Here is a 23,534-nt window from a genome sequence, read left to right on the forward strand (position 1 = left end):
TTGGATACTCTCTATTCTCGCGTGAGAGGATTCAGCCAATCAGAATGTAAATACCCACAAAGATACCCCGCCCCTTCCTCGAGGTTACTTTTCTTGGCGGGAAAAGTTGGGACGTTTTCGCGCCGGGGCGGGGTCGGTCTAAGGGCCTTCCGCACGGCTTTGGCGGCAGAAGTTTCCGTGCGGCGAGCATGGCGGGGACCGTGGTGCTGGACGATGTGGAGCTGAGAGAGGCGCAGAGAGACTACCTGGACTTCCTGGACGACGAGGTGAGAGAGGCTCCGGGTCGCGAGACTAGGGCGCTGGGAGCCTCAGGGCCGCGCAGGGGCCGAGGCAGGCCGCGGGGCTCCAGGCTGCGGCGGCGGGGCAGCGGCTCGGGACCTTCCGCCCTGATCTCGTAGCTTTCCTAGAGGCGGAGTCAGTGGTTAAAAGCGATCCTGTGACTTTTTCCCAGGTACAAATTGTGGCCGGGTCTCGCGAAAGGCAACAGGTTTCCTCCAAGTGCAAACCAGCTGCAAAGACCACGTTGATGACTCCCTGCTCTCTTAATTTGAGGGGAGGGTGAGGGGAAGGACGGCAGGAAAACGGTAGTGACCCGCCGCGTTTTAGGGTCCCCAGGTTTTAGTGACTGACTTCTTAACCGGAGATTTAGCCGCAGTCTTTTTCCATATCTAGAGGGTTGCGGAGAAAGAGTATTGGTATGCAGATAAAGGGGGTTTTACATGCAGTTTAAGACTGACAGCCGTGGAATGTTGGTAAAAAAATCTTGAAGTGTTGATAGTGCTGTTTGTAAATGTAGCTAAGGCTCCCTACTCCTAGGTCCGGAGTTTGACAAAGTTTTTATTTGTTGTCCTCGTAGACTTACGAGCTCGTTTTAATTCCCCATTAAAGGTTGAGAAATGACTGCACACAGAAGAGCTGTTGGTGATAATAGGAATAATATGGACCTTGAGGAAGTCATTATAATTCATACACTGGCCTCTTAGGGCGTATTTGGAATCCGAGGCTAGTGAGTGAAAACGTGGGGGAAATTGGGGTTCAGATGTGCTGCAGAGATGGATATATTTTTCTTGCTGTGAGAGCTGCCTCTGTTTAAAAACATCTGATTTTTGAATTTGTGGCTGCTGTGGCATGCGGTGGCTATTTTGCAGGAAGACCAGGGAATTTATCAAAGCAAAGTTCGGGAGCTGATCAGTGACAACCAGTACCGGTTGATTGTCAACGTGAATGACCTGCGTAGGAAAAACGAGAAAAGGGCTAACCGGTGAGTGTGGCTGGGGGTCTCCAAGGGCACATCCTGGCCCTGAGTGAGAATGGCTCCCCTCTCTTCCCTGGATTGGAGCAGGCTTCACAGGAGAGGACCTGGATGAAATGTTTTTGACCCTGAAGCCCTTAGTGTCTCACCAGCTCTTGTGTTTTTTTATCTCTTCCCAAAGTGGGTGGTGGACATTTTCTTCTCAAGAGCTCCTCCTTCCATGTTTAACTGAGTGTCATTTCTCCATCATTGAATTAAAAGTTGACCCTCAGTTCTGATGTATTGTACTGGACCTTGTAGGATGGCAGGAGAAAGTAGAAGCTAGATTTTGCCATCAAAGCTCTGATGATCTAAGAATGACCCACTTCCGTTTTGTGGGTCAGTTTTTTGAGTTCTGCCCTCTCTGCCTAATGATTCTTTCTCTCGCCCGTCTGCAGCCTCCTGAGCAATGCCTTTGAGGAGCTGGTTGCCTTCCAGCGGGCACTGAAGGATTTTGTGGCCTCCATTGATGCTACATATGCCAAGCAGTATGAGGAGTTCTATATAGGCTTGGAGGGCAGCTTTGGCTCCAAGCATGTCTCTCCCCGGACTCTTACCTCCTGCTTCCTTAGTTGTGTCGTCTGTTTGGAGGGCATTGTCACTAAATGTGAGTGGGCTAAAGTGGGGGACTAACGGAATGGAGGTGGCATAGGCTTGGGGGGCTGGAAGGCAGGAGAGGCGGAGTAGAGTTGGGGAGCTAATGGCTTCAGAAAGGTGGAGCACTGAAATTACGGGGTGAAACTTGGAGGAGCTCAAGTATTGCACAGTAACTAGGGGGACTTTGAGTGACCACCTGTGCCAGCAGAACGATGAAGTTTGCTGAGAGTGGAGGAGGCTTGGCTCTTGGCCGTCTCCTCATTCTGACCCTGAACTCCTACTTCTTCTCAGTCAGGATCAGCTGTACTTGAAGTGTTACTTGGATTATGGTGTTGTTCTAGGTACAAAAGTGAATTAATGACAAGGAGTATTGAAATTGCTCAACTAGTTGGAAGAACACAGTATTTGGAGTCATCATGGGCTTGCCTGGGTTAGAGCCTCCTTCTCACTGTCTAGTTGGGTGACTTTCCATTCCTAGGCTCTCTAGTTCGTCCCAAAGTCGTCCGCAGTGTTCACTACTGTCCTGCTACCAAGCAGACCATAGAGCGACGTTATTCTGATCTCACCACCCTGGTGGCCTTTCCGTCCAGCTCTGTCTATCCTACCAAGGTGAGGAGGATGAATTGATTGGACCTCTTTAGAGGTTGGGCTCAAAGATGTCTGTTTTAATGCAAGTAATTGGGTAATATCTGATGTCTTTCTTCTAGATGTGAATAGGGTGAAAAGTAAGGGTTAATCTGAAGGAAAGATTGATTGCTAGTCAGAGTTTAATATGGAAAGTCCACAATTCTTTTTTGTTTTTTAAAGAAAAAATATTCTCTTTAGAAAATTTGGAAAATTATGGAAGAATTGAAAGAAGGAATAAAAGTCATCTAATGTACGTTGATCTTTTAGCAAAGTTATAATATCATATGATTTTGTAATCTACTTAGAGTAATATGGAAAAATACTTAGGCAGTAATGTTACTCTGAAATCTCTGCAAATATTTTACTGTGGATTTGAGAGAAGGTTGACATAGAGAATGGCTTTAGTCTTGGTGTTCAGATTGGTCTGAATTGAGGATGGTGCGAGGTCTTCTTAGAGACAAAAGAAGATGACTAATACTGATTACTTGATGTCTGAACACATTTTATCCCTGCCTGTCCCTGCCATCAAATTTTTTTTTTTATAGGTGCTTTTCTTTGTTTTCTTTTCTTTTTATTCATCCATTTTTGGCTGCATTGGGTCTTCGCTGCGGCGCATGGGCTCCAGTAATTGTGGCACGTAGGCTCAGTAGTTGTGGCTCGCGGGCTCAGTAGTTGTGGCTCGCGGGCTGTAGAGCGCAGGCTCAGTAGTTGTGGTGCACGGGCCCAGTTGCTCCGGGACACGTGGGATCCTCCGGACCAGGGCCGGAACCCGCGTCCCCCGCATTGGCAGGCGGACTCCCAACCACTGCGCCACCAGGGAAGCCCCTGCCATCAAATTTTAATTGAGAGCAACTGTATCCAAAGGATTGTCTGGCACTGAGGAGGACACAGATATAAAGAAGACCCAGTCCTTGTCTACAGTTTTATCAACTGGTGGAGGAATCGTAACATATAAACAAGACTGAGTTTCTTAGAATTGTAACTGAGTCATACTTGAGAACCATTTAGTCTATCTCAGGTGAAATGTGAGGCTCGGCGAGGTTGCTTATGTTCCAGTTAGTGATGGCCCTGAGGACAGGAGCCTGTCTTTTTACTCTCAGGCCAGTTGCATTTCCTCAGTCACCCGGCTCTCTTCTTCATTAAGATTCCTACTTTCTAGAATTTATTCTCCAGGAATTACTCAGGGGTACTCTGCTGATTGCTGTGGCCAAGCTTCTTTGCTCAGGACCTGAAATACACCAGACCAGGTCTCCTGGAGGTTGTCAAGTGTGGTTCTTAAGAGCATGGGCTTTGGTGTTTACTGTGTGACCATGGAGAACTTCTTTAACCTCTCCCAGCCTCAGTTTCCTTATTTGTAAAATGTGGAAAATACCAGCTTTGGGGACTGAGTTGTGATGATTACATGAGATAATTTCGTGAAGTTACAGCACAGTGCCTTGCACATAGTAGGCACTCCACAAGTGATAGCTGCTGTGTTTCTAGAAAATTCAAATGGCGAGGAAGTAAAACTTTAAAATGTTTTTATTGAAGTTTAATATACAGAAAAGCTTACATAAGTGTACAGCTCAGTGAAATTTTATAAGCTGAATATAAAATCAGCATCCAAACCAGGAAACGGCACCTTACTAGTGCTCAGAAGTCCCTCTTGAGGCCACACTGCTCTCGAGATCCTGACATCTAGCAGCTTCGAGTACTTTTCCCTGTTTTTATATTTTATCCAAATGCTCATCTGTGTTGGGCTTTTTTTGTTCAACATATGTTTTTGAGTTTCATCCATGTGTATAGGTGTACTCCATACGTTTTCACTGCTGTGTAGTATTCACTCATGTGGCTATACCACACTTATTTAACCATTCTGTTGATGGCATTAGGATATTTTCTAGATTTTGGCTATTTGGAATAGTGCTGCTGTGAACATTGTAGTGTGTGGCTTTGGGTGAACATTTGTGTTGGGTATTACCTAGGAGTAGAAATACCGAGTCATAGCATAGGGGAAGTAAGGATCTCAGTATAGATGTTAATACAGCCGTGGTCCCTTCTGGCTGTAGATCACCCCTTCCATTAGATGGTTGGTAACTAGAACAGACAGGAATGGAGAAAACTGGAGAAGATATTTGGGGTTTATTGTTCCTGGATACTAATCTCGTGAGGTTTATCTACAAATTATATTTGTTTCCTACAACAAACGAGTGTGGCATTCTAAGACAGGGTCGAGATGACTGCCTCTCTGTGTGCCTTTTCCAGGATGAGGAAAACAATCCCCTTGAGACAGAATACGGCCTTTCTGTCTACAAAGACCACCAGATCATCACCATCCAGGAGATGCCGGAGAAGGCCCCCGCTGGCCAGCTTCCCCGCTCTGTGGACGTCATACTGGATGACGACTTGGTAGACAGAGTGAAGCCCGGTGACCGGGTCCAGGTGGTGGGGACCTACCGCTGCCTTCCTGGAAAGAAGGGAGGCTACACCTCAGGGACCTTCAGGTAGATGGTTCGTCCTGAGGTGTTTGGAATGCTGCTGGCAGAGTACGTTCTGGTAGCAATCTTTCTCCAGTTTGCCATCTTCCCCAGAGTTACATTGGACTGGTGAAACACTCTACCTGCCTGGGAGATAAAACTCGCCATACTGTCTTATGCTAGAAGTGGGAGTTACTGGTCACATGGTTACAGCCTCCTGGCTTACCTGGGGGTTTCTTGCATGTTCCCACCTCCCTCCCATACACTGTCCCAAGCTCTGTGGGTCAGCAGGAGGTAAATTCCCAGGGTGAGGCACCATCAACATATTTGTGTCTTAGATGAAGAGAATAAGTAGTTGAATTCAGAACAGCTTTGCTTCTCTGTTTTTTCTTTTCTTTCTTTGTTTATGATTTGCTGTTCTAGGTTAGGAGCCTAAGAAGGCTTTGGTGTTAGGAATTGAAAATAGCCTCTTACTGTCCTCTCTGTCCCAGGACTGTCCTGATTGCCTGTAACGTGAAGCAGATGAGCAAGGACGTTCAGCCTTCCTTCTCTGCTGAGGACATAGCCAAGATCAAGAAGTTCAGTAAAACCCGTTCCAAGGTCTGGCGTCCTTTGGGGATTTGAGGGTGGGGATGGATTTGTTAGGGTCGTATTTGGGTGTGGCCATCTTTGTACTGCATCAGGAGGAAGGTCAAGGCTTTTTCTCTGAAGTATTTGGTGCCAGCTTCTAGTTTTGAGTCAGTAAGCAAAAGGGTGTTTTTGCTGTTTTTCTTTAATATTTCTGTTGTGCTACCTGCTAAGTGAACCTAATACAAATATTAGGAGTTAGAATATTAGTGTACCAAGGAGTCTATACGGAATACACCAGTGATACATTGTTACTTAAAGATAAAATATGTTATTTTTGTTTTAGTTCTCTAATTTATTTTTCTTTAAAAAATTTCTCCTTTTAAAGACAGAATGTTCACATTTAGAATTGAACAAAAGCTGTGCATGTGTGACAGAGGTTACTGCTGAAGCATAGTACATATTCTTATTAAACCTAAAATGTTTGGAGCCTGGAAACACTTTTTTTCCTAAAGATTAAAGCTCCGAGCAGGTTTTGGAATCCAGGCTTCCTCTGTGTCTGTTCTGATAATGCTCTGATGGGTGTGAAAGTCTTAGGGAAGAAGCTTTTACAGTTAAGAACAGTGTATTTCTTCAACCATCTTCTGTGGGCTGAAGTATGAAGTGAGTTCATCCAACCCCATGGAGGCTCCTTAGGCTTTTCACTCCGTGGTTGTCCTTCCTCCAGGATATCTTTGACCAGCTGGCCAAGTCGCTGGCCCCCAGCATCCATGGGCATGACTATGTCAAAAAGGCAATCCTCTGCTTGCTCTTGGGAGGAGTGGAGCGAGACCTAGAGAATGGCAGCCACATCCGTGGGGACATCAATATCCTTCTAATAGGTACGGTGTTGGGGATTTTAGTCTCCTGGTCTCCCCCTGTGGGGTGTGGTTGCAGGAATCTATCATCTGTCAAATTGTGTGTCTGTACCTGGCTGTATTTCAGTCCCATCAAAGGGCAAAAGTCTAAAATGAATTTTTAAAGTTATTTTTATTATTTCTGGGGTTCGTGATTTATAATGTCTAAAATATATTCTTCTGTGAATGGGAAAGGGAAAGAAATAATATTAACAACCTGTTACTATATATTTCTATTGTGTCAAGAGCTGTGCTAGAAAAGCAGCACTTGCTGGGGGGCAGGGGAGTTTCCAAGAGTCACTGCTGCCCCGTCCCATTACAGGAGACCCATCGGTCGCCAAGTCCCAGCTTCTGCGGTATGTACTGTGTACCGCACCTCGGGCCATCCCCACCACCGGCCGGGGCTCGTCTGGAGTGGGTCTCACGGCCGCTGTCACCACAGACCAGGAAACAGGTATGGGTGGAAGGGTCCTTGGCAGAGGTCCAGCAGTGAGATGAGCATAGGTGGTTTGAGCTTGCTCCAGGCGCTGGCCTGTATTGGGAAGATACACTTGAGAGGTTAGTGTGGGCCAGATTGGAGAGGACCAAGTATCTGGCAACAATGGGTGAATTATTGAAATGTTTGGGTGGCCCTCTAGTGACAAGAATGTCTCCTGGAAGGCTGTTGGAAAGAGCTGTGAAGGAGAAAGCTTCTGACATTTGAAGGGAAATAAAGATGAAGATTGTACTGCTTTACACGTTAGAGGAAGAGATTTGAAGACCAGTGAAAAGAGAACAGAGATCTAGTTGGGAAATGGCTTGAAGATGAGGATAAAGAGAGGAAGTCTGTGAAGGAAGCGTGTTGGAGGTTAGCTGCTTAGGTATCAAAGTGGGACAAGGAATACTGTTCAGATAGGAGCTTGAAAAGCTGACCCCAGGGTTTCCTCTGAGTCTAGAAGCTGACACCTCTTAACTACACTCTCGTTCTCATGTATGGCAGTGCGAGGTGCTTAGGAAGGAGGTTGACATCTAGCCCTGTCCCCTACAACCTGGATGGTAGTGTGTGTTCTTCCCTCCCCACCTCCCAGGGGAGCGGCGTCTGGAGGCGGGGGCCATGGTCCTGGCTGACCGAGGCGTGGTTTGCATCGATGAGTTTGACAAGATGTCTGACATGGACCGCACGGCCATCCATGAGGTGATGGAGCAGGGCCGAGTCACCATCGCCAAGGCCGGCATCCATGCTCGGCTCAATGCCCGCTGCAGTGTTTTGGCAGCCGCCAACCCCGTCTACGGCAGGGTGAGTGGGACCAGGCACTCAGCTGTTGTCCTCACCTTCATTTGGCTTTGCTGAGTGACTGGGCTGCGAAGTTTATTGCAGGTGACCTGGGGAGTAACAGGCCACAGACTAAAGTAAGCTTGTCATCTTGTTACTGTCCTTGGTTTAGGGCAGTGGTTCCTCACCCGTTCATCCATGTCAGAATACCCTGGAAAGTTATTTATTTAAAATAAGTTTTTAAAAATACAAAGAAGAAAACAAAAGTGACCTGCAGCCTCACAACCCAGTTAACCTACATTGACACTGAAATAAGAGTACTGCATGCAGATGGTCGGAGGATTTATGAGCAGAGCAGAGAGATATAATAAGGAAATTAATAGCCTGCCTTCTGTCTCCTGTTCCTTTCCCAAGAGATGACCACTGACAGCTCTTGAGTGTTTCAGGAAACAAAAACTTTATCATGTGCCAGTAAATACACTATCTCCTTTTTAAGAATTAATCTATTTATCTTTTTTTTTAGTATGACTATGATGTGCTTAGGTGTAATCTTTTATATTTATCCAGCTTTGGGTTTGCTGAGTTTAGGCGTTTTGTTTTTGTTTTCTTTTAAGCAGCTGTCTAGTATTCCATTGTATGGACTTACAATAATTTGTTTAACCAGTCTCCAATTGATGGGCATTTGGTGTTTTCCCTTTCCCCTCTGCTATTATGAATGAAACTGCAGTGAACATCCCTTTATGTGCATTTTGTTAAACATTTGGGAATGAATACTCAGCAATGGAATCACTGGATTAACAGTTACATGCATTTTTATGGTAGAGGTTGCCAAATTGCCCCTTTTAAAGATTGTACCATTATAATACTATTAACTAATATTTACAGATGCTTTATATTTATTAACTCCTTTCACTCTCACAATAACCTTGTGAGGTAGGTAGGTATTATCCTCATTTTACAGATGAGATAATGAAGGCATAAAAGGTTAAGTAACTCGCTCAAGAGTCACAAGCTAGAAAACGGCAGAGAGGATTCGAACCCAGAGCCCATGCTGTGCTCTGACAATTTATGATCCTGCAGTGAATGAGAATACCTGTTTTGGTGGCATTTTTTAAACATACAGGTGCCTAGTCCCCAGCCCAGAGTTTCTGAATCCAAACCTCTGAGTTGGGGCTCTTGGTAGCTATGGTTTAGAAAGGCTCCGTAGGTTGGTTCTAATGCATAGTGTGGGTTGAGAACCATACAGTTTTAGATTAATGGTAACATGTGTTACGTCATTCTGAAGAATTTCTCTGGGGAATGTAGGGAGAAGATGGCAGGTCCTGAAATGTGAACGTGGTCAGAATCGTTAATGTTACCTACGAGGTTGTCAGGCCTCTGACTGTGGGGAGGCGTCAGCTCGTAGGCCCAGAGTTGAAAGATAAGAGTATAGGCATTCTTGAGTCCCAGGGAAACCTCCCTTGATCCTTAAGGCATTATGGTTTATAGATTATCACACGTTTTTGTTGAGACTTTACCCAGTACCTTCTGAGTAAGGAAGCCAGAGGTTCCAGGTGTTTCTGGCTTAGCCAGCTCGTCATGTCTTCATAATAGGTAGGGAAGAGGGACTCATCTTCCAGAGCTGGTCCTGCCTGGGAGTGAGGAGCAGAGTAAAGCTTGGGAAGGAGAAGGCTGTTTTTTTTTGTTTTTTATTTAAAATTTTTTTAAAAATTTATTTTACTTATGGCTGTGTTGGGTCTTCGTTTCTGTGCGAGGGCTTTCTCTAGTTGTGGCAAGCGGGGGCCACTCTTCATCGTGGTGCGTGGGCCTCTCACTGTCGCGGCCTCTCTTGTTGCGGAGCACAGGCTCCAGACGCGCAGGCCCAGTAGTTGTGGCTCACGGGCCTAGCTGCTCTGCGGCATGTGGGATCTTCCCAGACCAGGGCTCGAATCCGTGTCCCCTGCATTGGCAGGCAGATTCTCAACCACTGCGCCACCAGGGAAGCCCGAGAAGGCTGGTTTTGAGACCCACAGTCAGCTTGCTAGAGGCACCGGAGCGAGGAGGTGGGGCTCTGTTTGCTTGGAAGGAAGGTTGTGGGGCTCTGAGCTTGCTCAGGTCAGCTGAGCGTCAGTTAGAGGAGGGCTGCACGTAGAGGAAATGAATTCAGTTTCTTAGTAGCTTGCAAATGCTTTACATCTTCACTGCTTATTCGCTTTGCATTTGAAGGTCTGGTCTTCTGTTCTCACTCACATAACCAATCTGGCCTCCTTGTTCTTTCTTCCCATTGCTGTTGTCTCCACTCTCCTTTTTTCTTGTGTTCCCCACCCAGTACGATCAGTACAAGACCCCCATGGAGAACATCGGGCTGCAGGACTCACTGCTGTCCCGATTCGACCTCCTCTTCATCATGCTGGATCAGATGGATCCCGAGCAGGATCGGGAGATCTCAGACCACGTCCTCAGAATGCACCGCTACCGGGCGCCTGGCGAGCAGGATGGTGACGGTGAGGCCGGGGGAAGAGAAAGGCTGACTGAGGGGAGGGCACCTAGACACAGGCCGCGCTCTCAGACCCAGCCTGGGGTTGGTGGGCGTAGTAGCGTCTGGGGTGATGTGGAAGGTGCCCTCGCCTCCCTGGTTCCTACAGTGTGTCTCTTGTCCATTTCAGGGTCTGGGAACACCTTTGAGCATCTTCTGTGGGCCAGATGGTTCTGCCTCCTTGTTTGTGGGGCTCACGTGTCTGCTTCCTTCTGGGTCCTTGCTTTGTGAGTCTTGTATCTCTTCAGAAGAAGCAATTTCCCCTGGGTTCAGCTCTTTCTTATTCTTTCTTCCGACTTGGTTTTCCAGCTATGCCTCTAGGGAGTGCCGTGGATATCCTGGCCACGGAGGATCCCAACTTTAGCCAGGAAGACCAGCAGGACACCCAGATCTACGAGAAGCATGATAGCCTTCTGCATGGGGCCAAGAAAAAGAAGTGAGCGTTCTTCACACCTCTTCCTGGAGGGAACTTGAGATTTGTGTAGAGCATGTTTATATGTGCTGCCCAGGCCAAGATCATGCTTGGAGTCGTAATCATGGGGGCCCGTTTTCTCTTCTGGATCCACAGATGCACGCTTTTTCATAGCCACTTGCCTTGTGAATGTGGGTGATCAAGCTTAGGTTCTGGTCTTTTCCTAAAATGGAAGGCTTTGACGACCCACCTAACTGATGGTGGGTGTGTCATGTTACCCGTGTACATGAAGTGTTGCACAAGTCTCGTGGCCATTCGTGGTGAGCTTTTGTTGAAGGGGCAGTAGATCACAAGCACTGGAAAGGTTGCAAGTGGATTTGGATAAAGGAGACTTGTGCTTAGTGCCTGACATGTGAGATCCCATTTCTCTTTTTGGCCTTGGTGCAGTCGGAAGCACAGTGTAATCTTCAAACTTATTGGATTAAGAACGTGGAATTTGGAGTCAGAAAAAGAAATTTGAGTCCACTTAAGATTCTCTGAGCCATAGTTTTCCCACTGATAAAATAGGACAGATAACACTTTGTACCTAAACTACCTACTTCACAAGTACTTCACAAGTACCTAAGTAACACCATAGAATTAAAGTATGTGAGAGGGTCTTGTACATGTTGTGTATAAATGGGGTTTGTGACACTGGGTTCCAGGCTGTCTCTCTGCTCTGTCACGTGACCTTGACTTCCCTGAGGAGGGGCAAGGCTACGACCCCTGGCAGGTGCTGGGCTGTGGCAGGGGAGTGAAATTTGCTGTGTGCGGGTCCAGGGAGAAGATGGTGAGTGCGGCTTTCATGAGGAAGTACATCCACGTGGCCAAAATCATCAAGCCCGTCCTGACGCAGGAGTCGGCCGCCTACATCGCAGAGGAGTACTCATGCCTGCGCAGCCAGGACAGCGTGGGCTCGGACACCGCCAGGGTGAGCCTGCCTGTGGGACGGTGACCGGAGGGTGACTGGAGCCCCTCAGGGTGAGGCTGCGGAGGGAGTCCCCACTCCCTGGGAGCACTGGAAGCATTTTAACTTAGTGATTCCTTACCTTTTTCTTTCTGGCCTGAAGGGCTTCCTGTTACACTACTGTAATCATTTCCTTTTACAAAGGAAAATGCAATGCGAACCCCAGAGCTAACGTGTTTCTCATGAGTTCAGATGACATTGGCCTCCAGAAGCTGTGATTCATTCAGCAAACATGTGGGACTTCCCTGGCGGTCCAGTGGTTAAGACTCCGCACTTCCACTGCAGGGGGCATGGGTTCGATCCCTGGTTGGGGAACTAAGATCCCGCAAGCTGTGCGGCATGGCCAAAAAAAGAAAAAAACATTCCGCAAACATGAGCGACTTCTGGGAACTGAATGAGTCTCTGTTCTTACGTGCAGTCCCCCAAGAGCTCAGTCCTGGGCCCGGGAGGCAGAAGGTAGATGAAAAGGTCATATATACATATTTGTAAGTATATACCACAGTGTAGTACCCAAAGGGGAATGAATGTGAAAGACAGTTGGAGTGTGGATGCAGAAGCTGTTAATTTTTCCTTCAGACTTTCCAGAAGGGATATGAATGTCAGGGAAGGATTCCCAAAGGGTATGATATTTGGGCTGGACTTTGAAAAAAAATTAGGAGTTGGGTAGCCATGATGATCATCCAAGGCTATTTCTAGAAACCTAATACACCTGCCCGTGAATTTATCGAAGTCTTTTGGGGCAATGTAGTTTATATAGGTAGGATTTCACAGCAGAAAGACCCAGGTCCCAAACCATCATGATGTGATAGAGACATAGACTCTTGGATTCAGACATGACCCCAGATCATCTATTCCAGACTTACACCCAGACAAGTATTCCATCTTCCGGAATTCCTGCTGGGACTTCCTTGACACCTCCAGTGACAGCATGCCTAGTACCTCACTGCATTGAAATGTTAGAATATTCTTCTATTTATTGATCTTAAACCTGCTTGTCCGTGACTTCTACCCATGGGCCTTAATTTTGTTTTCTGGAGACTGTGTATGACTTATTTTCTTCAGATTAAACAGCCCTCTGTCTTTTTAATTGTTTTTCCTGTCACATGAACATGTTCCAGTGTGTCAAAGACCCTCTCACTGAATACAATACACTATCTTAGTTGTGGTCTTAGTGGGATTGGTAAATCTCTCAGTTTGGGCTCTGTAGTTCTGCTCGTGTAGGCTAGGATTTCATCAGCTTTAGGTTATTCAAGAATTGGAGTTTATGATGGAATGTATAAGCTGCATACTCTGGTAGCTTTCTAAATCATCTAAAAAATTGGTGAATTTATTTGAATATGAATGTATTTGTTTTTGAATGTCAGATTGGCTGTAAGTGATAATTTAGAAAACTAGAAAGCAGAAGTGACCAGATGCATCCCTGAAGCATCATAGGATGGGGGACGGGAGGTGTGGTGGAAAGAACCAGCCCTGGGCTCCGACCCCAGGGCTTCAGTAACGTTTGCACCTTGTACACATCCTTTCACCTCCCAGGTCGCAGTTTTTCAACCCATAAAATGAGAAGGTTGGATAATGTCAGGGCTGCTTACCTAGGAGGGCACATCAGAATCATCTGAAACCTTTTTTGTTTTGGCTGCACTGCGCGGCTTGTGGGATCTTAGTTCCCCCGACCAGGGATTGAATCCATGCCCTAGGCAGTGGAAGTGTGGAGTCCTAACCACTGGACCGCCAGGGAGGGAATTCCCTTTTTTTTAAAAGTACACATGTCCAGTCTTAAACCAGACATTCTGATCCGTTAGACCAGGGATGCCGTTCAGACAATAGCATTTTAAAAAGATGAACCCTCCGCCACCCCCCACCACCCCCATTTGGGATACACCCACCCCTTTTGGGAACCACTTGATAAGAACATGTCAGGATTCTGCTTCTCCTCTGGACCTAAGTGAGTTTACCCAACTTTAGAAAGTTTGTCCTCAGATAACCTCTCTCACACCCCCATAGTGTGACATTGGACAAATTATTGGAAGCTCTTCGAGTCCCATTTTCCTCATCTGTAAAGCTTCTCCAGGTTATTAAGGCCGTTGACTGACACAGTGAACATAAAAGTGGGATCCTGGCGCGTTGCAGGCCTGCGGCAAAGGTTTTTCTTCTCACTGTCCTATCCAGCTGTAAGATGCTAGATCGTCTTCTTCCCCGTTCACCTCGTTCTCTCTCCCTCAGCCCTCTCTCAGTCATGTTTCCTTGGTTGTTTTTATCTTTCTGAATTTTACCTACTTTTTCTGGCTCCATGGCTTGGTTTTTCCAGAGCTTTTCTGGTGGAGTCTTTCCCTCTCTGTGCGGTGGGAGTGACGGGCATGACCGGCGTGCCATGGGGGGATCCTGGATGAGTGGACCCCCCTTGTCTTCTCCCCCAGACGTCTCCAGTGACAGCCCGGACACTGGAAACTCTGATTCGATTGGCCACGGCCCACGCCAAGGCCCGCATGAGCAAGACCGTGGACCTGCAGGACGCAGAGGAGGCTGTGGAGCTGGTCCAGTACGCTTACTTCAAGAAGGTGAGCATCCAGGTGCTGGGCCTGAGGCGCCTCTGAGTGAATTGTCGGTGCTCGCGCCTCACAGCCGTGCACGGTTGACGCCTGTATCTGGGTTGTTGGCAGAAAGCAGCGTCTTTCCACTGGCCTCCCCCTGACTTAATCTCTTTGCTAGCATGGGGGTTGTCTTAAATTTAAATTAAACACCTGATCTATAAAGAAATGAATTGTTTTCCACCTAACCATTATGGGATAAACTTTTTTCCATTCATTTCTGTATTCAGTGAACGCTCCTTGAGCACATACTATGAGAAGGGTATGGCACCCAGCTTCCAGCAGATTTAAGGATGGGTCGCAGCCGACCCCCTGCCCCTGGTCCTGGACTCAGGAATGAGAGAGGCCAGGTCATCAGACCCAGAGAGTCACTGCTATCGATGGTGCAGGAGGGACTGTTCTTTACTCAGTCCCCGGCATCTGTGACCCTCCTGCCCACCCACGTGTGGCTTGGTCCTAGGTTCTCGAGAAGGAGAAGAAACGTAAGAAGCAAAGTGAGGATGAATCGGAGACAGAAGATGAAGCAGAGAAAAGCCAGGAGGACCAAGAGCAGAAGAGGAAGAGGTCGGATGGGGCGCAGAGGAAGGAGATGAAAAACTTAGATTAGGGCTGGGGAGGGGCGGAGGGGGACAGGGCTGCGGGGAAGGGTGACCAGACCAATGCTGCAGTGAGTCAGAGGGTGGAGGTGACTCGAGCAGAGAGGGTGACAGCCCCCTTTGTCCTCGGTGTGAAGCTTTTGGCCTCTTTCCTGCTAGGGAAGGGCTAAGTAGAGGAGCAGTAACCCACTCAGAGGCTGTTGAGTCCACATTTCAGAAGTCTTTCCTCCAGGTTATTTTCTCCTCTCACACCTGTGGTTGAATTTATGAGGGTGGGTGACAGGGAAAGAGCATTGGGAAGCAGGGCCTGCTTCTGCTCTAGTCCAGAGACTTTTGGTCTCTTTCAGAAAAGGCAGCAGTTTGTACAGACCTGGGCCTAGTGTTCCATTTGGACTGTAGATGGTTCTCTGTGGTCAGAGGTGCAGGACAGAGCTCACCAAAGCCCGTCTCTTAACTGCTGTGGGCATTTTAGGAGGAAGACCCGTCACTCGGATGCCAAGGATGGGGACTCCTATGACCCCTACGACTTCAGCGACACGGAGGAGGAGATGCCTCAGGGTAAGCGAGCGGCCCCTAGTGGTACAGAGGTGGTCCCTGACTGCTGACCCTTCAGTGCTCTGCCTATTGCGTTTGCTGGTGGGCTCCCAGTGGGCTCCCCCCTTGGGACCCTGTGTCTAAGAGGTCTGTCCACGAGAATCCCAGGAAACTCAGTCAGAACTTTGGAAATAAGCTTTGCCCCCTTATCTGCTTCCTCCCTGGTGAATTGTGCTCTTTGCCAAGCCTGGCGTGAGCGTCCCAGATCCCGTTTGCTGAGGGTCCCCTGCCTGACTTGAGGCCTTTCTCCCCGCCTGCCCTGGCCGGCCCCGAGGGCCCCAGGAGTGAGTGTTGCAGGCTCATGAGGGCGGGGTTGGAGAGGGGCCTCTGGGGTGTGTGGACATGGCTTCACCTTGTTGTCCTCCCACTCTCTGCAACCCTTTCCCCCTCAAGTGCACACTCCAAAGGCGACAGACTCACAGGAGACCAAGGAGTCCCAGAAGGTGGAGTTGAGTGAATCCAGGTGAGTAGGGAAGACCTCTCCCCGGGATGGTAGGAAAAAAGCTGTTATCAACGGAGCTCAGAACTAGAGGCCCGAGGGTTTTTAGAACATTTTCTATTCTGATGATAATTTAGAACTTGAAAAAAGTTGCAAAAATAGTGTAAAGAACTCTTTACAATCTTTACTCAGAATCCCCAGTTGTTTATGTTTTACCATTTGCTTTATAAATAATTCTCTCTGGGAATTTTAAATCGATACCCTTGTGAGTTCAGGAAGAAGGGTCGTAGAACAAGGACAGAAGTTTTGTCTCACTGTAACCTTGGGTTCCTCTCAGTAGGAGATACATATACATATATATATATATATATATATTTTTTTTTTTTTCTCCTCACTGAACTGTTGTCATTTGTTCTGAGATAAAGAATTTTTACCACTAGAGGTTCAGAAGCAGTTTTATCTATAAATTTTATGTTTCCTGGATATCAAAGTAAGTCCACGGCTAAGGTTTGCTTTTTTCTTTTAATACCTGAACAGACTCAACACAGTGTCTTCACTGAAAAAAGTTTGAACAAATTGAAAAGTATTTAGGAAAAAACATTAAGATCAAGTATATTTCCATCCCCCAGGACAACCATTGAACTATATCTTAAAGCACTTTCTGAATCAGCTCATGGAGATCTCTTTTCAGTGACTGCAGGGTTTCCATAGTATGGATGTGTAAATTTTTATTTTTGTTTTCTAATGGTGGACATTTACCCTTCATAAGACTGCTGTTTACAGTAAAACATTCTTAACATTTATCACTGTGCAGTGGTGGGGGAAGAGCTGTGGGGTTAGTTTCTAGGAATGGATTCCTGGGGTCAAAGGAGATGCACTTTAAAATTGTAGTACATGTGACTAACTTGCCTCCCAAAGATGCCATCCAAGTTTGCGTTTCTGCCGATGGTACATGGATGCCAGTTTCCCATATGCTCAGAGGCCTCTGGTTTTTAAAATGCTGTTATTTCTCGCTGTGCAGGAAGCTCTGTAATACAACAGCTTAGCTTTAAGGGGGAAGCTCGGGCGTGGAGCGGCCATCCGGGGCGGGCTGTGCAGTTGGAGGATGCCTGTGCTGATGGACCCCAGCATCGATCTGGCCTGAGAGCATGTGGGCCACTTCCTGCTCCTTCACCCTTCCTCTCCTGTCCTGGGCAGGTTGAAGGCCTTCAAGGTGGCCCTCCTGGAGGTGTTCCGGGAAGCTCACGCACAGTCGGTGGGCATGAATCGCCTCACAGAATCCATCAATCAGGACAACGAAGAGCCCTTCTCCTCTGCGGAGATCCAGGCTGCGCTGAGCAGGATGCAGGATGACAACCAGGTCATGGTCTCCGAGGGCATCGTCTTCCTCATCTGAGGGCCCTCGTCTGTGGACTGTGGGGTTCGGCCAAGAAAGTCTTCCCGTTTCCTCCTCCCCCTCCCCCCAGCCTATGCGTTCATTCCCTGAATGTCAGTGTTGAATTGAACTGAAGTGGAGGACGGGTGACCAAGCGGAGTCAGGACTTGGTGGAAGCCTGGGGATGGGTCATGAAAGCTGCTTTGGGGTAAAGAGAAGAAGGTGGGCAGGATGAAGACAATCTTCACTGCAAAAGACTGGACCACACTCCTCATGGCCCCTCCCCAAACAAGCCACACCATTGTTCGCTGTAGATAACATGACTTTTGAGTATTTGGGGGGGCACAGTTGGTTTCTGTTCATCCTTTCTGTGTTGGCTTTTTATCCCCACACCCCCGAGCACTTTGGTCTAGAACAGACTTTGGGTGGTTCTGTGCTGATGGAGAGAAGCTCTGAGGCAAGTCCTAAGGCCAAGAAAGCTTGCTTTGCAGTAGCACTAGTTAAGACTTATACGTACTTTTGACTCAAATATCCAAGACGTTGAATAAACTTACCCATTGTGACCTTAATACTGTGTGATTTTATGGACATATTTGTGTTTTTTTTCCTTGAATGCTCTTCCCTGTGGGCTGGGCTGCCCGCGTTTGGACTGAGTCACCACAAGGTGGCAGCAGGCAACTGCACTCTGGGGGTTAGGCCTCTGGGCATCAGGGATGCCAGCATTTATTGGTTAAAGCTGCAAACCCAAACAGTCGCAGGAGGCCAGTGAGTGAAAGTCCAGGAGGGTTGACCCTTTGCCTGGCTTTTCTGAGCAGGAATCAAAGCCCCTTCATGGAGAAATAATACCCAATACATCAGATGCCTCAAAATCATGTGAATTCTTGCCCGTTAAGAGATCCCCTTACAGGAGCGTTATGAAACGTTTTTAAGATTTTTTTTTTGATGTGGACCATTTTTAAAGTCTTTATTGAATTTGTTACAATATTGCTTTTGTTTTGTGTTTTGGTTTTTTGGCTGAGAGGCATGTGGGATCTTAGCTCCCTGACCAGGGATGGAACCTGCACCCCCTGCCTTGGAAGGTGAAGTCTTAACCCCCCAGACCGCCAGGGAAGTCCCCTTATGAAACCTCTTAACACCTGTTGTCCAGCCCTTAGGGTCTGTTAGTTTGTTTGCACAGAAGTTTGTGGAGGGGCCAGGGCGGGACTTCTATCCCCTGTATGGTTTAGGTAGCTTCTGAAGAACTTTTGAGGTTACTTAAATAAAAAGAAAAAGAAAGTGTGACTTGATGAGGGGCCTGGGTCACAAGGATTGGAGGCTGCTCTGAGGAGAGGCTGTGCAGGGAGGAGAGGCTGTGCAGGTTCCCAGCCGTAAGATCCGCGAGCTGCTTCCTCCCCCTTGTTGCTGAGGGCAGCCCGTTACCCTGAGGCCATGAGGCAGTAGGTGAGAGTTCAGGGTCATCTTCCTGTTTTTTCCACAGATGTGAAATCCAAGTCCTGTTGGGAGAGCTCTAGAGAGTACAGTCCAAGGAGCGGGCAGTGGTGCCAGCGGAGGAACTGGACACAGTTGCACACCGACAGTGAGTCCTGCGTTGTGCTGGGTGCAAATGGAGGACCTGATGCCCTGGAGGCCGCCAGGCTGGGGGTATATATATGTCTAATGTGTCAGTGAAAAGTTGAAAACTGCAAAATATGATTTATATGCCGAATGAGAGCACACACAGTGAGAGCGGAAGGAACTGAGGGGCCATGAGAGTATCAGGAGGAGGCGGGAGCTTCCGATGGGGTGCTGTAGGAAGAGGAGCTCGGGGCTTTTAGGGTCCCCTCAGATGAGCATTTCCGGAAAGGCCAAACGCTTTGTCAATAGGACTTTTGTCCTCTCTCCTTCACACCTGAAGAAACTGAGGCACAGGGTGGGAGAGTAATTAGGTGCACACCGGATTCAGCCACAGCTGTAATGCCACGTTTAGCCACAAGGACGGAAGGTAGCAGAGTGTATTCAGGCGTCAAAAGGGATGTCAATTGTACTAAATAACCTGACTCTTAGGAACTCAGTGAATCTTCACGTTGACCTTCTAAAAACTTGTGTGTGTTGTTTCCCAACTTATAGCAACATAAGAAAGTTGCTAAGCATTTAAAGGAAATATTCCTACTCATTGTCCAGAGGCCCCTCTTCCTGCTGCAGGGACATGAGCGAGGCTGCTGGGCAGGGGCGAACTGGTCTGCGGGTCAGTGTCCCCTGAGGGCATCACTGTGGCTTCGCAGAGATCAGAGTGGTGGCCCCGATTCACCAGGAAAAAAAAAAAAAATACACGCTTCCTTATCCACGTGCTTCCTTCCAAAAGAGAAGTCTGTTTCCATTTAGGTTTGCCATCTGAAAGAGTTCAAATAATTTGTGGGGCTTTGAGAAATCAGTTGTATCTTGAAAAATTTTATGCTTAGTCTTTAACCCTCCTGGATAAACGAAGTGTCAGTATGAGAGAGTTGTCAAAACAGACAATTGGTAAGTGTGGCTGGAATCTAGTCCTCTGCCGCTTACCAAATAACTTCAAGTGTTGAACTGCTGGTTAATTCATCTGTAAAAGGGGGATAATTCCTGCCTTTGCAGGGTGCTTGTGAGGTGACTGAGGGCAGCTGGTAGGTGCTGGCTGGCAGGGAAATACTCTATGGTACCGCCATTATCACCGCAAATTCCTGGTTTCACTAAAACAAAGCGATTCATTTTGATGTGTTTTAAAAAACCCACAGTCCTTTGATCAAAACCGTTTAAAACGATTTCCCCATGTTGAATCCCCGAGCTCGGTCCCCTTCCCTGCCTTTCCACGCTTTCCTCGATGGTTCCGGTCCTTCGGTCCCTGTGGCTCTGACTCAGGCCCGTCTTGCAGGGAGGACCTGTGCCTCGGCTTGTGACAGTGGGCTCTTGAGCCGTCTCCCAGGGACGGAAGCCTGCCCAGGGTGGGCAGTGTCACCTCAGGCCTCAGAAGAGCCCTGCAAGGTGGGGTCATCAGGACAACAAGGAGGAGGAAGAAAAAGAGGAGAAGGGCTCCCCGAAACCAAAGAATCAATAGGTTGTCCTCTTCTCATTTTCCCTGAGTTTTCAAACTACACCAGTTGTCCTACTGACTCCAGACTTTTTCTGGGGTGAAGTTTCCCCAAAGGGTGTGGTTCGTGGAATCAGGCAGGTGCCAGGGTCACCTGTGTGCTGGCTGCCCATCTGTTCCATCCTCACACCAGCTCTGAGTCCTTCCCTCCCCGCAGCTTCTCCCCTCCCTCCCCAGGAGCTGGGTGCCACCACTTCTGCCCCCCAGGAGGGGAGAGGGGAGGTGGGGCGTTTTGCCCTGGCTCTGGATGCACAGGAAATCTCCCCGGAGAGCCTAATGCTGGCAGAGGAAGTGAGCCCTGCGCTGGGCAGCAGGGGCCCTGCGTTTGAGTTCCTTTGTGGCTGTAAGTGGCTGATTAACGTGCCAGGCTGGCCAAGCCACTTCCTTATTGGTTTCTTTATCTGGAAAAGGAGGTGGTTGAACTAGGTGATTTCTGAGGTCCCTTCTGGTAATGCATGAGACACCCAGTGTCATTTCTACCCAGAAGACACGTTAGTCCTGGCAGGCAGGTCAGAATGAGTCTATCATCCTGTTAAACATACTTTTTGAGGATAGTAATATTTGTGCTTCTCGATTTTGTGGATGGAACTCCAGTATGTTTCCAATTATCTCAAGGAATTGTATTTAATTCCTAGAAAAAATTTAGAATAAAATTAATTTTTGTTTAACCCCATTTTAATTTGCTGAAATATAAGCCTAGTTCCTTTTCTTTTTTGGGTCTGCTGCCTCGGTGATGAATGCTGGTTTCTGCCTGGTCCATTATTAACCACATGGAATACTACCTCATTCTCTTCAGTGTTTCCTCAAGGGAGAGAATTAAGATTCTAAATTCTTTTCCTAAATATTTTTACTATGAAATTCTGAGTATTTTTCCATAGCCTGGAGGAGGATATTAGCCTCTGCTAAGAATTACCCTTCTGCTAATAGTTCTCCCAGCAAGTACTCTTGTAGCAAGCTAAGCCTTCTTACATTTAAGTTTCTAACATTTAACCTTGACATAGAAAGGTCAGCTTGTGCTGCTATTCTACTAATTTAAGTAGATGGAGTCCTGAATGAGAGCAATGACAAAGCTGGTAAAATCTCCAAAAACATAGCCTAAAGTTGGAATTTAGAACTATGGCCATAGTTCTATTTTTAAAAACTATAATTATGACTAATAAAACAACATGGAATATTTAGGAAAACAGAGAACAAAAAATTATCTTACCACCCTAATATAACTACTATAATTTACTTTTGGTGAACTTTAAAACCAGTTTTAAAGGTGACGCTTCACAACATATCCAGTGGTATCAGCAAGTTACAGATCAGGTGTTTTGAGACTGAGATTCATATACAACAGGAATTTAGGGATTAGTAGTTTTAAAACTTTGAACTGAAAGTCAGATTTCTGAAAATCTTACTACAGGAGAAGTGCAAAAATTCAAACTGTCACGTTGAACTTTGATGATAAAAAAAAAACTAAGCAAGTTAGAGTTAACCTAGGCATGCTGTTCCAAGCTCCCAAGCAAACTCTGACTCCCAGAAACAGCTTCTTTGTGCACTTGGTGATTGGGACACGTGAGAAGGGGTTGGCCCTGCTAATAACAACTATCATGGTTAAGGGCTTACTATAGACTAGGCACCACATAAATTATCTCAATAAATCTTCCCTGCAATCCTGTGAGGTGGGTTTTATGATCCGAATTTTATAGAGGAGGGAATAGATTTAGAGTAAGATTACATAGTTTGCCCAGGGTCTCGTGGCTAGTTGATGGTGGATTCTAGATCCAAACCCAGGGCCATTTGATTTTTGTTTTAAATTTTATTGAAGTATTGTTGATTTACAATGTTGTGTTAATTTCTGCTGTATAGCACAGTATTCAGTTATACATATATTTACATTCTTTTTCTTTTATTTTTTTGGCTGTGCCATGTGGCTTATAGGATCTTAGTTCCATGACCAGAGATTGAACCCGTGTCCCCTGCAGTGGAAGCGTGGAGTCCTACCACTGGACCACCAGGGAAGTCCCTATACATTCTTTTTCATATTCTTTTCCATTACAGTTTATTGGATATCATTTCCACTCCCACTCTCACATTTTTAAAATTGCCAAATTTACTCTGGTTAGAATTTGAAATTAATTTTTATGATCTCATACCATTCACTTCTCATATCATACCTTCAGTAACACTTGCAATTCAGTGATACATAAGTGGCTTAGAAATTCTTCCTATCATTACACATAGCAAATGCAGAAAAGGCAACTTTCTACCACTATATAATCTTTGAGAACCAGAGGTAAAAAGTTGGTAGAGTGAGGCATCTTAAGAGCTGTCATTGAAACCATCTGGCTGCTTGTTCATTTATCTTGTTAGTACACTGATAAATGTGTGTAAGACAATGTGCAAAGGCTAAAAAGTGTTCAGAATAAAAAATAAAATAAAATAGAAGATTGGTTTCATTTCCCATCCTCTTCAAAGGATGGGCAGAGTGGCTCAGGTGTCCTGACTCCAGGGCAGGTGTCGCTTGGAAGATGCTGCTCACCCTGCAAGTCTGGTCCTCTGACAACCCCTCACTCCCCACCCTGCCCTGGGTGCCTGTGTTTCAAATTTTCTCCAGCCTGCATCTGGAGAAAGTTATTTATCCTTCTCTGGGCTCAGAATCGAAGGCCTGGGTTTGAATTTCAGCTCTGCTATTTAATAGCTGTGTGGCTTTGGACAGTTTCCATGCACTCTGTCTCAATTTCTTAACCTGTGAAATGGAGAGATTTGTGGGTTTGTTGTGTGAATCAGATAAAATCGTGGACATGAAAATGCTTTGTAAGCTGTGTGGCTTTATCTACCATGTAAGGCTATTAATATTATAATTATTTTCCTCCCCTGGCAGCATTTTGTTAAAGAGAAAAATGGCCCTGGAAGAGCTGGAGAGAGGGATCCCTTTATTTGCAGGTGGAGACTAGGGGGAGTCAAGAAGCCTGGGCCCAGGCAAGGCTCCCCCGCCGGGTCTGTCTGTAGGAAAGCCATCCAACGCCCTCATCAGCGAGAGGGTTGGGCCAGATTACTCCCGAAAGCCATGATGGAGTCAGAAAGCAAAGAGAAAGAGTCATCTCCCTTGTCTTAATGGCTAATCTAACCTGGGTGCTAGGTGAAGGGGTGCTCTGGACACCTGTGGGTGTGAGAGGGTCACAGGACAGGGAAGTCAGCAGTGGGGTCCCCTCTGGTTCCTTGCTTGGCATAAAACCTGCGT

At 46.9% G+C, this 23,534-nt stretch overlaps 1 protein-coding gene across 1 annotated transcript; it reads left to right on the forward strand.

Moving 5' to 3' along the window:
* The first annotated feature begins 74 nt into the window (after positions 1-74).
* MCM3 (minichromosome maintenance complex component 3) lies at positions 75-17,777 on the forward strand. Its single transcript, XM_059937426.1, has 17 exons — positions 75-266; positions 1,149-1,261; positions 1,690-1,898; positions 2,367-2,497; positions 4,760-4,998; positions 5,463-5,571; positions 6,266-6,419; positions 6,757-6,888; positions 7,502-7,710; positions 9,995-10,169; positions 10,511-10,637; positions 11,433-11,583; positions 14,034-14,174; positions 14,665-14,768; positions 15,273-15,358; positions 15,788-15,857; positions 17,031-17,777. Exons 1-17 carry the CDS (start codon positions 189-191, stop codon positions 17,227-17,229), a joined length of 2,427 nt encoding a protein of 808 aa, XP_059793409.1. The 5' UTR covers positions 75-188; the 3' UTR covers positions 17,230-17,777.
* The last annotated feature ends 5,757 nt before the right edge of the window (positions 17,778-23,534 follow it).

Source organism: Balaenoptera ricei, chromosome 11 (assembly GCF_028023285.1).
Source record: "Balaenoptera ricei isolate mBalRic1 chromosome 11, mBalRic1.hap2, whole genome shotgun sequence".
Taxonomy (NCBI): Eukaryota; Metazoa; Chordata; class Mammalia; order Artiodactyla; family Balaenopteridae; genus Balaenoptera; species Balaenoptera ricei.